This window comes from Limulus polyphemus, unplaced genomic scaffold (assembly GCF_000517525.1).
Source record: "Limulus polyphemus unplaced genomic scaffold, Limulus_polyphemus-2.1.2 Scaffold806, whole genome shotgun sequence".
NCBI lineage: Eukaryota > Metazoa > Arthropoda > Merostomata > Xiphosura > Limulidae > Limulus > Limulus polyphemus.
Window position 1 is genome coordinate 53,494 of NW_013666416.1, and position 15,871 is coordinate 69,364.

Here is a 15,871-nt window from a genome sequence, read left to right on the forward strand (position 1 = left end):
TGGTGGCCAGAGCACAGATAATCCTTTATGTAGTTTTGTGTTTAACTTCAAACAAACCATACATGCGAACATTCATAAAACTACTGTGTAATTTCTGGGTGGATTATTTCGATTTGTTAACTTTATCGAAAAGTTGTTATAAAGTTAAAAAACAAAATAATCCATTCAGAAAGGTGTATCTATGATCTTTCATTTAAAGTATACAATGGATTTCCTTTCCTTCCATCAAGTGCTTTGTGATTTAGTTGTTTTAAATTTTCGGTTTTGTTTGATGGTTAAAATTCTGTGCTCCTTACTTTGGTATTTTTGGAGCCTAAATTTCCTCTATTGCTTCCTCACTCTTCAACTTAAATTAATACGTTTTTCAGCATTTTAATATAATGTAGAGTAGGCTTTAGGTAGCTGCTAATATATTGTCATTGTAAGTGTTACTTTCGTAGTTTCTTCCTTTATTTTAATTTATTCTGTCAATTCACAGGTGTTTGTTTTCACCATCTGCAATAAGTATGGCTACGAAAAGCTGACTAGATATTGCCTTTAATTGGCCGTTGAGGTGGACTAGTGGTGTAAGTAAATGTTGAAAATATTTCATTTAAGATATGCAGGCATAATAGTAATATATTTCAAACATTAAAATTTACTCGCTTAGTATTGTAAAGCTAGATGTACAAACCTCTAGTAGTAGTGTATAAGTTAACCACTAAACCAGTGAGTAATTCTTGTTGAAGTAGTTATGTTTACTGGAGCAATTCTCCAAAATTATGTTGTAATCATTGAAGCATGCATTTTCCTTAATATTTAATATGCGATGAATTTTGAGTTTTTTAATATCAGTATGCGAATGGGAATTTCGAAAATACTTCCTCATAGTAACAACCTACAAGTTTTAACATAGTAATAAATAGTAGTATTCAGGTATCTCAAACTAGTCTGGTAAGTAGTATATTGTTATTATTATTAGTATATATAGTGATAATATTACACACTGTTACAGTATATATTCATATTCCACATGTGATTTGTATGAATTTATAATTTACCTTTTAAGTTGTGTACGTTTAACTTAAAAAATTACAATCGGGTAAAATTAAGTTTATTTTAACTTGTTAAAAATTCTAAACCAACAACATTATAATAGTAATACTAATAGGCCTAACTGTTAGTGTTACAATATTAATAACTTAGTATTTAGATAACGAGTTTCGTTTTGTAGTAGAAGTAGTACTGTTATTACTAGAAGTAGGCAGTGCATCATAGACGTAATTTTCAGGGGGAATGGCCCCTGCTCTATATCAAGAGTAGAATCCCCCCCTTTTTTTTTTATAAAATAGCCTCATGCTACCTCATAATCATATACATTAAGTGCTCTCTCCCACTTTGGCAACCAAAGTTCTACCACTGAGGCAATGCCATAGATTTAAATTACACATCATAACTTCAGTACAGCTAAAATAAGTTGGAGTTTCATTTGATTATTATCAATAATATTATTAATAAAAAATTTAATCATACAATTTCTTTCGGAATTTAGTGTTGGCTGAAAGAACTATAGTTTTTTGCTTTGGGGTTTAGCTCAGGAAAGAAGTGAAACTTGGTTTATTCAATGGTACAGTAAATAAAGCATCTGTTTTATTTTAATAGACTATATGCATAACATGTACCAAAAAATTAGTTACCAAGTTCAAGCACTATAATTAATTAAGATAACACAGCTTACATTGGAGTTGGGTGATTACCTATCATATCGATTACATCGATTTTAGTCAGGTAGAATAACCAATTAATCAAAATTACAGTTGAATTGATTAATATCACAAAATAATTAATTAAACAAAATTAACATTTATTATTATTCCAAGTACTGAAAATACTGTCACTATGATTTCTCATTATTGTTTTCAATTCAGTGTTTTTAGCTTAATTTATTAGTGTAACCACACATGAAAATAATCAATAATTGAAATTACCATTTCTGATTATTATTATTATTTTCAATTATTCTAACTATCCAAGTCTAATGAAAATAATTGATTTGTTGAATGTAATTGATTAATGAGCCTGATGATTAATCAAATGGCACCTCTAATTTATGTATATAATAGAAAAGTAAGTTAATATGTAATTTTATCATTTATTTCAATTTCTTGAAAATGTGATATACGAGTTATTTCTTTTACTGTTGTTGGTTGATGTAATTGCGTGATATTGAAGGTTTGAAATATCCAAGTTTTTTTGTGATAAAAATATTAAAGGGATTTTCTTCCATTACTAACTTGTTCATCAAAGTATCTGCCTATTTCATATGAGGGAAACTTGGTTGATGTTTTTATATTCAGGTTAGTTAGTTAGTTATAAGGTTCCATAAAAATATTGATTAGAAAATTTGATTCTTGGTGATATATATTGGGAAGAAGTTTGAAATAGTAACATTGATAGAAAGCAGCAGGTGGTGATAATAAGAATTCTTTTGTTTGGAAGAATGTCACTTGTGGTGCTTCTCAGGTATATATTTGGGGAGTATTTGTTTTTAATTTCTCAAGTCAGTAGCTTGGATACTTTCTGTATCATTATGCTATCCAAATTGGTTGATGGAACTAGCATCTAGATGAGACTGATGATGTTGGAAATATTTGTTTCAAAAGGACTTGGACAGTCTTAGTCAGTGAGTAAGAACTTTGAAAATCTTTTTAACAATGAGAAGTATAGAGTGATGCACTTGGAATATGGAAATTTGGAATAATATTTTGTGTAAGAGGAGCATAAGAGTTGAGGAGAGAAAAAAAAAGATATAGATCTGACTATTAATAAATGAATAAAACATTCTGCCAGTGGTTAAGTATGGTAACAAAAAGAAATTAATGAAGTTTTCAGATCTGTTTATGTACAATGTGATAGGTGAGACCTTATTTAGAAAATGTTATATAGTTTTAGTTGCATTATTATGAAAGGATATAAACACAAAGAGTGAATTGATGTTGTTAAACCTTTGAAGTACAATGAACTTTTAGTATGGAAAAACAATAATACTTTGGTACAGAGCAGTATGGACATATAAATAGACAGACCTTATTACAAAGACCCAGAAAATCATTTTATCAATATTTTAGAAACTATACATGCAATTAGTTCAGAGGTAACTGACAGCAAAATACCCTGTAGGATTATCCAGTATTCAGTTTTGTGGTACGTTTTACCTAAATATCTAATGATGTATGAGTTTTGGGAGATTAATAACACTCTTAAGAAATTAATATTCAATGCTAGGATAGTGTTGTGTACTTTTTGAAGGTTCTGGAAGATTACAAAATAATAACTATCAAACACAAAAACGTACTCCATTTCTGCACTAAGTTAATTTTTCAGAAAACCCATTAAAACTGTGAAACTTGTACTACTACTTGATCTGAATATGACTTGGCATCATTCTCTTCTGTGGAATACAAAGAGGCATACATTGTTCTGTGGATAAGCTCTTGTTAAATTTTATTCTGTGCTACTTTAAAAGCAACATATTTACCAAGTTTTTGGTTTTTGAAAAAATTAAATTATTTAAATATCAGGATACTGTTGTATCCATGGTGAAAGCTCATGAAGACTGCAAGATAATGCCTCTCAAACACAGGGAATATTGCATTTCTGCACTAAGTTAAAATCTTAGCACACTGCCCCCTGGTGTAATTTTGTTTTGGACTCCATAAATTTTGTTAAATAAATTTATACATGAGAGAGATGTATTGAGATTGGGCTGATTTCTTTGTTTGGTGACCTGAATGGGTCAACTGACCTTCTGTCACTAAGTCTTCAGTTCTTATGGAGCATAGAACTATTAGGGTGTACTTGATTCAAATGTTTAATTATTAAGAGTGTAGATTTCCTATAGACTTTCTGTTTCAGTGGTGGATGAAGATGCTAGAAATACAGACTTGAATATTAGGAGTTATGGATTTAAACTTTGAAAGTTAGTTGTACCCTTTGTTTAACATAATGACTTGTTTTTTATCCACAATCTTAAACTTGCATAATGGTTTGCATGATAAATTGTTTGTTCAGTTAGTTTTTATAGTTTTATTGTATAGGTCAATGGTTAGGCCACATTTGGAGTATTGTATTCAGTCTTGGGCTTCTTACTGTAGGAAGGACATTGTATTTTGGAAAAGATTCAGTGGAAGACTACATGGATACCTGCCATACAAAGACAGGTTAAGATAATTGAAACTGTTAAGGGCATTGCTAGTGTTGACCCATCTTTTTATGTACTCACTGATGAGAATGGTAAAACTAGTTGACAAAAATATAAGCTTGAATCATAAGGGCCAGCTTTGAAGATTTTTTTCTTCATAAAGTTTATTGGATGGAATGGCTCAGATAAACCAGCAAGTCTCATGACCATAAAATTTGTTTATGTAGTTTGAATTATTTCAAAATTTTGTTGAGTAGGTGTATGTATTTGAAGAACTAAGTTTAAATAGGATTAACAGAAACAGGAATTTTTTGTTTTACATGAGGAAGTAACCTTGAAAGACTAAATCCATTTTTCTGTTATATACTTAAATTCTTCACTTCTAAAATAATATTTTATTGCAAAAACAACATTAAATGTAATTTAGTTAAGATGTAAGAATATTCAAGGAAATAGACTACAGTTTATGAGTTATTATGAACATATTTTCTGTGTACTCATTTACTGAGGTTGTGCTTTTTATTCCAGGCCTTTAGTAAGAACTGATAAAAAGCCTTTGAACATTTTTCATTTCGGTCTGATCAAATACAGTTACACACTAATATATATTATTTCCTCTAGTGGATGTTTTTTGTACAGCCATGCATATGTATAGTTTTTGATGCATATAATTATTTATATAATGTTTCAATGTGTTCTCAGTTTCCTCATTTACTCTAACAAAACAGAAAAAGTTACAAGGATATTTCCTGAACATGTATAAGGATAATTCATAGCTTCCATATGCATATGTGCCCAGCAGGATGATGCTTTCTTAGTCATGAAGAAATGAATTTTATGACATTGAGTTAAAATTGATATCTAATTGTTCATCACTGAGCCTTGGAGAATGCTTCAGAATTTCAGGTAAGTCAGAGAACTCTTTGTGATTATACAAATATCTATACGGTAATTAGAGCTGGATTGTTAACTTGATTGATCAATATAATTACTATCTGTGACTATTTATTAGTATCATATAAAATAATTGATTAATCAAAATTACACTTAAATCAATTAATGTCACAAAAATAATCAAGTAATTGAAGTTAGTATTTCTGAGTGTTACTGTTTTCAGTTATTCCAACTGTCCAATAATTGAAATATTGCTATTATATTTGTTGTTAAGAGCAAAGCTACTCAATAGGCTATCTGTGCTCTGCCTACCACTCTTATTTAAACCTGGTTTTTAGCATTATGTTTTTTTTAGTTATCTCATGGGAATAAGTGGTTTCATTAATATATCTATTAATGAGCCTAACAATTACTTAGCAAATTCCACTAACCAACCAACTCTGTCTATGTTCTGAGTGTATCTGAACCCTACTTATGTTTTGTACCAGTCTAAAAGGCATCCTTACTATGTGTATCTGAACAGCATGTGAGCCCTCTGAGTATCTAAATGGTATCTCTTTTCTGTGTGATTCTGATGGTGTCTTTACTGTGTTTCTAAGAGCATCCATACTCTGTGTGTGTATGTCTGAATAGCACCTTTGCTCTGCATGTATCATTATCTTTCTGTTATTATTGTCTGTGATATTTGAATTATTATTTTGTTTCACTGGTAATTGTTCTGATTCTGTTAAACATAAATTTACATATTTTTTCAATTCAAATAATGTTTCTTCACCTGTCAATTTAAAGTTTATGTAATTTCAGTTATATTAACAATAGCTTCATATGTTGAAACTAACACTTAACTATAATTATTTTATGGTTTTTAAATCTATATTATATTCTTCCAATTCGTTGTGTTGTTTTATAGTTTTCTTAAAGTTGTCCACAAGGGATGCAAATTGTATTATTAAATACATTGCCTTTTTCAAATATATATTAGCTTATTATACTGAAATTGTATATTTTTATATATATATGTAATGATCATCAGGTAATCCTTTGAAACCTTATTCCTTTTCACTTTATAAAATTACCTCTTTTCATGTATTACTCCATTATCAAATACTGTTGTCTTTGTTACCTGTAAACATAAAAAAATTTTGTCAAACTACACATGCAGTTGGAGTCAAATAAGTGTACTGACAAACTACAGATTGTGAAACCATCTGTAACGAGTGCAAAGTAACATTGATTAAGCTCATTTGCTGCTGTTTTCCTATAAAACATCTATGTAAAAATTTATTCATTCCTAGTAGTACAGTTTCAAAAATGTATGTATTTAGTAGCTGATTATTATTCAGCATGTTACACTTACAAGTTTTCTTCCATAGTAATTCTTTTTTAAGGATACTTTTTGTTCTAAAGTCTCCATTTCCATCTGCTGTAGAGTGTACCTGTTAACATGGAATGTTGTTGGTCGACAACCAGTTGAAGATCTTCATCTTATGCTAGGATTAGAAGATCCCATTGACCCATTAAAACTTCCAGATGTTTATATTGTTGGGTTTGTAGATCTTATATTTGTGAATAACTTTTGTTATACAGTAAAACCTCATTAATATGCATATGTAATAAACTAATTCATCCAGATTATCAAAACATCTGAATAGTTGAATCATTCAGTTTGAATAGAGTGGTGCAAACTAGTAATGGTGATAATGCAACTAGTAAACAAAAAACAACAATGTATACAATAAATTTATCAGATTGTTATTCTTTATGTCATTCAGTAATTATACAAATTGCATAATCAAAGTGGCTTTATGTACCTTCATATGAAACATCATTTTGTTCAAATCAATGGCTTACAGACTAAAAATATACAACAAATCTCTTTTCAAACATTGCAACTTGCTTTTGAGTGGATTTGTTTTTTAAAAGCTTCTCAGCAGCTTTAAGCAAACAATGTCACCATCTTCACATAAATCGTTTTGTTCACACCATGTGATGACATCTTTAAAGCTAGATTGTGCTTTATTCAGCCTGAATGGCTTGATTTATAAACATTTGTGATATCAAATTTACTGTCACCACACTCTTGAAGAGACATAATGTCTTTTCCTGACAATTCTTGACCAGTTGCTTCTGGTGAGTTGATGTTGAGCCATTGATTAGATTATAAAACATAATTACTACTCAATATTAAGGTATGAATTCCAGAAGCAATCTCATTAATGACTTCTAAAATCTCAACAGGCTCAACAGTTTTGCTATATTCAGGCAGCAGAAAAATTTTGACATGCTAAAAGCAGTTTTGTATTGTTTCTATGGTAGCACTGACCACTCAAAATGTATCATATGTAAAGTTTTAGGGATATTTACATTTGTGGAGCATTATTTTCAGCATATCCTATGTACTTTCTAATCATTTGATGGTGGTAGTAAGTTTGAATGACCTAATTATACCAGCATTCATAGGCTATATTATTGGTGTGGTGTTTGGTAGCAAGTGGTACAGTGTTGCTTATTTACCCACTTCTCTTTGCTATGAAGGATGGCAGTTATGTTGACTTACTCATTAGAACATTTCTTTCTACACTGAAATGCTTGTTGATTGTATCAAGGCTTACACTTAATTTGCTTTCTTGTATAAGTAAACATCACATTTTAATGATGCTGATATTTGTACTTGTGTTTGTTTTGGAGCACTTTGACTTTGCGTGACTGTAACATAAATCATTCTAATGACCTCTCAATATGTATTATAGTTTATATGTACATCTCTATCTTGAAGGTCATTCTCAGAAAAACTGTTGTAAACTGGCACCCACAAATTAGTGCAGATGTTTTGTGTTCAGTAATTAACACCTCTCTTCCTGTTTTGATCAACCCCAATTTGACTCTTATGGAGTCATTTACAAATTACTCAGTTATATATTCCATAAGAAATGCATATCTATTTTAAGAAATAACTATTGAGATTCATAACACAAATATACAGATTATTGATTAAATTTCCTATTGTGAAGATCTGTCTATAAGAAAAATCGTCCAGCTTGTGAATAATCTGGATTGTCAATCTCCATACTAACAAGGGTTCACTGTAGTCCCTGAAATATTTTCATTCAATGACTATACAATTTAACAAATCATTATAGTGTTGTCCACCCTGAACTTCTAGAAAATGAAAAAATTTAAAGTAATTGTAAATGAATGAATTAAACATCGCAAATTGTCTTATAATTTCACAAAAACACCCAATAACCAATAAAATAAAATAAACATACTTTTGCAAGGCTGTATCATCAAGAAGTGTTGTTACAAGTATTAGAGCAATTGTACTAAAAGTGCTTAAGTTACTCATTAATTTATAAACTATTTATTCATTCATGTAAACTGACATTTGCTTGTTTCCTTTTATTGTATTATAAGTTTGTAATAGAATGTACTTGGGCCTGTTCCTGTTGATGCAATTTCATTTTCTCAGATTTTAATTTATAGCCTATAAGGTCAAAGAATGTTGTATAAAAGTGGTAACTTATTCACTGCAGCCTTCAAGAAGTGAGTTCCAAGCCTTATGACCGTGTAGTTGATTTGTTATTTGATGATCCTTGGGTCAATTCTATAAAACAAATTCTTCGTCCATGGGACTACGTCAAGGTAATGTTTATTTTTTCTTACTTGTAAGTATCTTAATGTCATTTGTATATATTATTATTACCTAAGGTTTGTCTCTTTAAAGTTACCAGAGGTACATTAAGAAATATATATATATACTATTCTACTGAATCATCATGAAGAACTTGTTTCTTGGAGAGAGCTTTTTTTTTTATCCTTCCAGGGTTTTAGAACTGTAAACCATTCACATACATTTTAAAATACTCTTTTAAGTTTTGCTTTTTATCAATACTAGTAAAACTTTGTGCTTAAAAGTTAAACATGGGTTTATAGCTTGTTGAAAATAAATTCCTAAATTAGGATAAAGCAAAGTAACCTATCAGAATATTTCTATGTCCAATACTTTAGTTTCTTTGTGAGAATGGCTAAAAAAACTAATTTGAGGAAAATATTAAGTATGCATAAGCTAATTTTGGTAGTTATTTTAAGATTCTAGTCTACACAATATAAAGATTTTTTTTTTAAATCACACATATTACATCTATTTGAAGTCATATGCACATGTAGTATTATGTTATGATAAGACCAATAATAATTTAAATCACATCATTATTCAACAATATAAATAGTATTTCACTTAGGACTTTGTATGTTGAAAACTAGCCAGCCAGGTAAACTTGGTAATGAGGAAAAAGCCTCATTTGTCATGGTTATTGTACACTTTTTGTACTGGAAACATGTATTGGACAAAGAAAGAATGATATGATTTAAATTGTTATCAGTGTTATTGCAATACACACACACATTACAACAAATGCTTTGCCAGCTAAAGATATTTTACACTATAATGAACATCCAAATGTGTGTTGTTTTTTTTTACAGTTGAAATTATCTTACCCTAGGGTTTGACTGTAATTTTCAGCATAATTATCCACAGTTCTTAAATATATCCTATAATCTAGCCTCTAAGTATTTTATTTTAAATTTTACTAACTACTAAGATGCAGATTTTGAATACAGCTGTTGTAAATGTACCACCTCTAATAATAACTTTGTTTATTCAAATTTTAACTTAGGTATGGTAAACAGCTGAAAATATTGAAGTTAGCAAACCTGTTCAAAAACCTGTATTATTTAATTGATTTAATGATAAGTCTAAAGTATTTATTAAATAAAAAACTTACTTCATTCACATAAATTTATTAAGTGAAATACAAAAAATACTGAAACATTATGACAAGAGAGCTAAAGTAAAGTATGGAGGATATATTAGTGGCTGATTTAACTACTCAAATTTAGAGGCCTAACAAATATAAAGAGAAGAGATAGCAACCTGAAACAGTTTTTTTTTCACTTTTTTGAGATTTAAGAGATATTTATTTAGTTGGTTGTTATGTACTCTAGATGTGGTCTAAAGGTATTTCTTGTGTTAATTACAGGTGAAACAAATCCGTCTTCAAGGAATTATTTTGTTATTTTTCTGCAAACGAACTCATTTGGTTCACATAAGGAGAACTCAGACTGCTTATACTCGAACAGGATTTGGAGGTGTTTGGGTAAGAATCCTAGTTGTTTATAGAAGTAAGAACTTGTAAGATCTATAAGTAGTTAATTCAAAATATTTTTTTCTTTTCTTATTAAAGTACATCTGGTGATCTTGTTCACACACTTATTCTATGAATAGTCTTTAAAGATATGTTATCAGGCAGAAGATTTGTACACAGTAATCCTTCAACATAAATATATACACACACTCCCACCCATATCCTTGTTGGTGCTTTCTTAGTTATGATTGTTGTTATTGTTTGTTTATTGGTTTTCATTACCTTAACTCTTCACATTTCTGTATTTAAGCAAAAAAAAGTCATTTACTCATTAAAAAAAAACATTTTAGCAATGAGTAAGTTTATAGGTTCTGAAAATAAGAAGGATTTGCCCTTTTTTTTCTAACAGGGTAACAAAGGTGGTGTTAGTATACGATTTAATGTGTATGGCTGCTCTCTATGTGTTGTCAACTGCCATTTTGCACCTCATGATAAAGAACTTCAACAAAGAATATATGTAAGTTCAGTTAAATTCTTTACATCTCATATTTCTATACACATATGCTTATTTTTTTGTGTTGGAAAATTTCATCATCAAATGCACTTATTTATTTAATTCAAAGAGAGATACCCCAATATCTAAATCTAGAATAGTTAACTGTGGCAAAAAATGATGGAGCTAATAGAGTACAAAACACAATATCACTGGTTAGGGCTAGAGTTGATTGACATTACCAGTCAGGGTTCATGTTAATTCAGCACCATCAGACACAGGATAAACTTGACTCAGCATAAGCAGAAACAGGATGGATTTGACTCAGCATTAACAGACACAAGATGAACTTTCTCAGCATCACAAGACAAAGGTTGGAGTTAGCCCAACATCATCAGGCACAGGTTAGGTTAACCCAGCTTCATCAGGAACAAGCTGGAGTTAACATCATCAGACACAGCTTGGAGCTAGCTTAGCATCACCAGGGAGGATGAGGGTTTTAGGTCCATGAAATGTTGCAGTTTTTACTCATTTTAACTGGATTTATTATGCAGAACCATACATTATTTTCATACTGTAGATAAAGCTGTATATAGACACTTGTAACAAACCAACTCCATTAATGTTTTTGGTGTCCTTTGATTTTTTTTTTTTCTAATTGAAAACACTTTCATTAAATATTTATGTTGCTCTATAGATACTCCTTGTAGTAGTGTATATGTAATTTGCCAAATATTGGTGGTACTGATACCTAACTTTCTTCTTAGGAATATAACACTATTGTTGACAGCCAAAGTTTTGATGACCCTCAAAGTAACAACATCTTAACACATGAGTAAGTTATTTGTCATTAGCTCTAATATTTTTCTGACTTAAGAGTTGGTATATCATAACTCTTAGATTTCTGTTGATATTATTTTTATCTGTGACTTTCATGTATCTATGTAATTATTACTGATTTCCCTATTATATCAACAATAAATGATTTGTGCATATGTAAGTGACAAAAGTTTTTGCATGTTTTACAAAGAAATTATTTCTTTAGAATTACATATGGACTTTTGATATAAAATCATCTACATGCAATAAGAATGTTCCGTAATTTATTCCTTTATGTTTTTTATGAGGTGGCTCAAAAACTGTGTCTCAAACTGCTTATAAATAAAACAGTTATAATTGCATGATAGTGTTAGGAGTATTAGCAAAGAAACAATGAAATCAGCCACTGAAGCTCTTCAAAATCACTTCAGAGTACACTTTTCAAACTCTCTTTCTTTAGACATATCTGAAGAGTATTGTATATTGTTCACAGATTAAGTATATAAGTAAACATGGTACTGTAGAAAACATGTACCATAAATTCTAGAGTGCTTTGCTAATTTTTTATTTTATTATTATTATTATTATTATCTGTTAATAATCATAATATAAAACATCAAACCTATAGTATAGCCTCTATATGACTAGAGGAGACTCTGAAACAGAGCTTATTCTAATATTTTCTAGACTAGCCTGGCCATTTTGATATTCCTTTTTACAGAATGTTGATAAATTTTCAAATTGATAACTATTTGGATGCTTAACATGTTTGACCACTATCTTGCAAACTTCGGCATACAATAAAAGTTCCATTTCTAACATGTGTTATGTAAAAAGTTCATTGCTTTGAGATTGCTGATATAAATTTAACAATACAGAAAAAAGTATCTTGGCCACCTTTTATGTAATGTTATATATTTGAAACATTTAGTAAGTATAGTAAATATAGATAGGGTAAACAGTTTAAGATAAGTAGTTTAAAATATACCAACATTTGTAGGTGGTCAGTTAGGTTATTTTGCACATTTCTGTATGCATTAAATTTATATCATAATTTTGCCTGATAAAATATAGCTTAATAGTTGTATTGTGTTTCAACGTTACATGTGTAGCAACAAACAGTTTAATAATTTGATTATGGATAAAGAAATGACAAGTTATTTTTGAGACATTTTTTAACAAGGAACAAACAATGGAACTGATCATGAGTACCTTCATGTAGCAATATATTGATCAAGTTGGCTAAGTATTATATATATAATAGCTAAGTATATTTTTTAAAACCTGTTTTAGAAGTATGTTTTATAGATACACCATTCCAAAGTTCAATGTGATAACCATGAACATTACTTCATCGTGCAGAATTTTCTTTGAGACATGGAAATATCCTAGATTTTAAGTTTATATCCCTTTAATTCAAAATTAAAACTAGTTATATGTGTTTATCATTATAGAATAATATTATTAAGATGCAATATCTTGTAACATGACCTGGATACATATTTTAAAATTGACAGTTTTTCTTTTTTTTTTTCCTACTGCTTCAGTTATGTGTTCTGGATGGGTGATCTGAACTTTAGAATTGATGATTTTTTGACTGAAGAAATTAAATTAATGATTGAAAGAGAAGAATTTGCACCTTTGTTGGCAAAGGACCAGGTAAACTAGAAATTCATTGAATTTCTGATTACATAGAGAAGCTTTTATTGATTAAGAACTTTTGGATAAATGGCAAGCCATGTAAAGATTGATTATGATGTTGAAATGATGTAACATTTTGGAAAGTTGATCTTTATTTACATTCTATGATTGGGTTAAAGATCTGTGGTTGTTATTCTGGAATAGTTATTATTATACTTGTTAATCAGTGTGTGTGTTTGTAAGGTGTTAAAATGTGTTAGCTAGAATGACTGGTACAGTAAATTACAGTGACTATAATATGTGACTTGAATTTAAAAATCTGCTTCCAAGCATTTTATTTCACTATTTGCAGGAGTTCTTTATTTTTTTTACAGTGTAGAAAATTATATTTCAGTTATGAAGTATGTTAACCTAACCTAAGAAATTTGACTGTTAAAATTTTGTCTTAAGGTGTTAAATTTGTATATAAGGACTATATTTTACATTGTTAGCAAGGTGTTTAAACACTAAAGGAATATAGATTATACCTCAGTTATTAAAGGGTTTAGATGATGTTTAAGAACTGTGTATTGTACTTCTGCTATCAGCTTATTAAGTTAACATACAAGGAGTAGCAGATTGCTATGTAATATTAACAGGGCATAAAATAGTCAATATCAAATTTACTCTGTGTTACAAAATGATTTTGTGCTTCTCAAAAATCAAGGGAATTTTCCAGTATTTCTCTGCAAAAGTTTCATGGTAAAATGTCTTTTGGTTGTTATAGCTTTTGTTTTGAATGAAACAATAATGGACTAGTACTTTATTGATTGTTAGTTTGTGTGACATTACATCACCATGAGGCTGATAATTCTTTGTTTTAACCTTTCTTTACTGGCCCTATACTACATAATAGCATCTCAGCCACACACTTGTACTAGTGCTTAGTTTACTAGATGGGCAATCAGTCATGAGAACCAGGATGCACTTATTTTTATATCTAGAAACATGAGAAATGAGTACATCAACAAGGAGTATCTTCATTCAAATGGGCTTTCTCCCATTTTCTTGTCTACCCATCATTTACACAGGTAACAAATTTAATCAATTGCCCATTTTGGTGACAGTATAAGCAAAAAGAAATTACTACACTGTTGCCACACAAATATGCTCCACAGTTTGTGACTGTTGGCAAGTTAAGAGTGATAGTCAAATTTCACTATTTAGCCTAAGTGTTGGATATCAGTGCTGTTGGCTAGCCATATTTTCACTAATCTTAGTCTGTCAATTGAAGATGAGGAATGGTTATGTGCAGATAGCCCTTGTGGTTTGTGTGAACATGCTAAAGAGAAACAAGCAAACAGTATTTGATAATGAAAAATCCCCATTTTGATATTTTAGAAAACAGTTATTTTTATACAAGACATTTAATAAGGCATGAATGAAAGTTTGCATTTAATATTTCATTACATAATTGATTACATAACAATACTTGTTAGTAAGCATCTACAACTTCAAAAATCATTTACTTCACTGTATGGTAACTAAAAGTGGCTCTGTGGTATGTCTGAAGACTTGTTCTAAAAACCAGGTTTAGATAACAATGATGGGAACAGCACAGACAGCTCATTGTATAGCTTTCTGCTTAACAACAAACAAGAAATACTAAGCATTCAAACATACTACAGAAAATGTATGGATTTGTAGAAGCTTACACTTCCATACAATTGTGGAAATCTAGGCTAATTGTAATAAAGAATTGTTAATATTATTTGTTTTTTGTTTGTTCGTTTTTTGTAGACCCACTAATTCAAAAACAAGAAAAAGTAATTTTTATCTGAGAAATGCTTGCACATAATAGATGATTATATAACAAAATATTCATCTCCTAAAGAGGTCATGAGAACTGTTCAGTAAGAGTTTTGTCTAATTAAGTGCAAAGATCTATTCAGAAATTACGTTGTGTGACAGCAAAGTGTTTATGAACCTATTTGTGAACTCAAGATATGTTTATTATTCTGAAACTATTAATCATTATTCTGCTTATTACTCATTAGTTAAGTTACTAATTTCAATAATGAAAAAGGTCTGCACAGTCACTGCAAACATGCATTTATATTTATTGTTAGACTCAAAAATTGAATTAAAGCAAAAATATTTTTGATATTACTCATAAATTTTGATTGTTACTAATCATACCTACTTTTGCATAAAACAACTTGTTAATTATATTTTTTTGTGCCCTGATTAAGTATTTGTAATCAGCTTATTGTACTGGATTAGGTTCGTTCATCTGTACAAACTATTTTAAATTAATTTAACTGTAATCAATATTGTTAGCTTACTTCTGACCACAAATTATAAGTGAATATGATATTTCTGTAATCAAGGTATTTATAAATAAGGACTGAGTATTACATTTATACTGTAGTATCATTAACTTGTAAGTTATACATGTTTTTATGTGTTGACAATTCTTAATCATCTAACAAATCGAATCTTGTTACATTATTATCATTAAAAATTATTATGTGCTCATCCATTAAAATAGCAAAGAACCATTTTTACTGAATATCTATTTTAAAATTGTTTTTCTTCATCATAGTTTTTAATTTGTTATCATCAATTCTATTTCAGCTTTTAAACCATTTTTTGATGTTTGCTGTTAGACTTAAAGAAGCATTTAGTATTTTAAATTTCAGTTCTAGAAATCTGCACTTC

The 15,871-nt window shown here is 29.5% G+C and overlaps 1 protein-coding gene across 4 annotated transcripts in view; it reads left to right on the forward strand.

Moving 5' to 3' along the window:
- Window positions 1-477: 477 nt before the first annotated feature.
- LOC106460629 (inositol polyphosphate 5-phosphatase K-like) overlaps window positions 478-15,871 on the forward strand; it is a 40,149-nt gene continuing 24,755 nt past the window's right edge. For all 4 annotated transcript variants that reach the window (XR_002610803.1, XM_013920355.2, XM_022387390.1 and 1 more), the window contains exons 1-8: window positions 478-566; window positions 4,909-5,086; window positions 6,504-6,620; window positions 8,608-8,716; window positions 10,114-10,230; window positions 10,628-10,735; window positions 11,479-11,546; window positions 13,078-13,189. Coding sequence is in view for 3 of the 4 variants with exons in the window: in XM_013920355.2 (XP_013775809.1) it covers window positions 5,070-5,086; window positions 6,504-6,620; window positions 8,608-8,716; window positions 10,114-10,230; window positions 10,628-10,735; window positions 11,479-11,546; window positions 13,078-13,189 (648 nt within the window). In the remaining variant the exon portion in view is untranslated. The remainder of the gene's footprint in view (window positions 567-4,908; window positions 5,087-6,503; window positions 6,621-8,607; window positions 8,717-10,113; window positions 10,231-10,627; window positions 10,736-11,478; window positions 11,547-13,077; window positions 13,190-15,871) is intronic.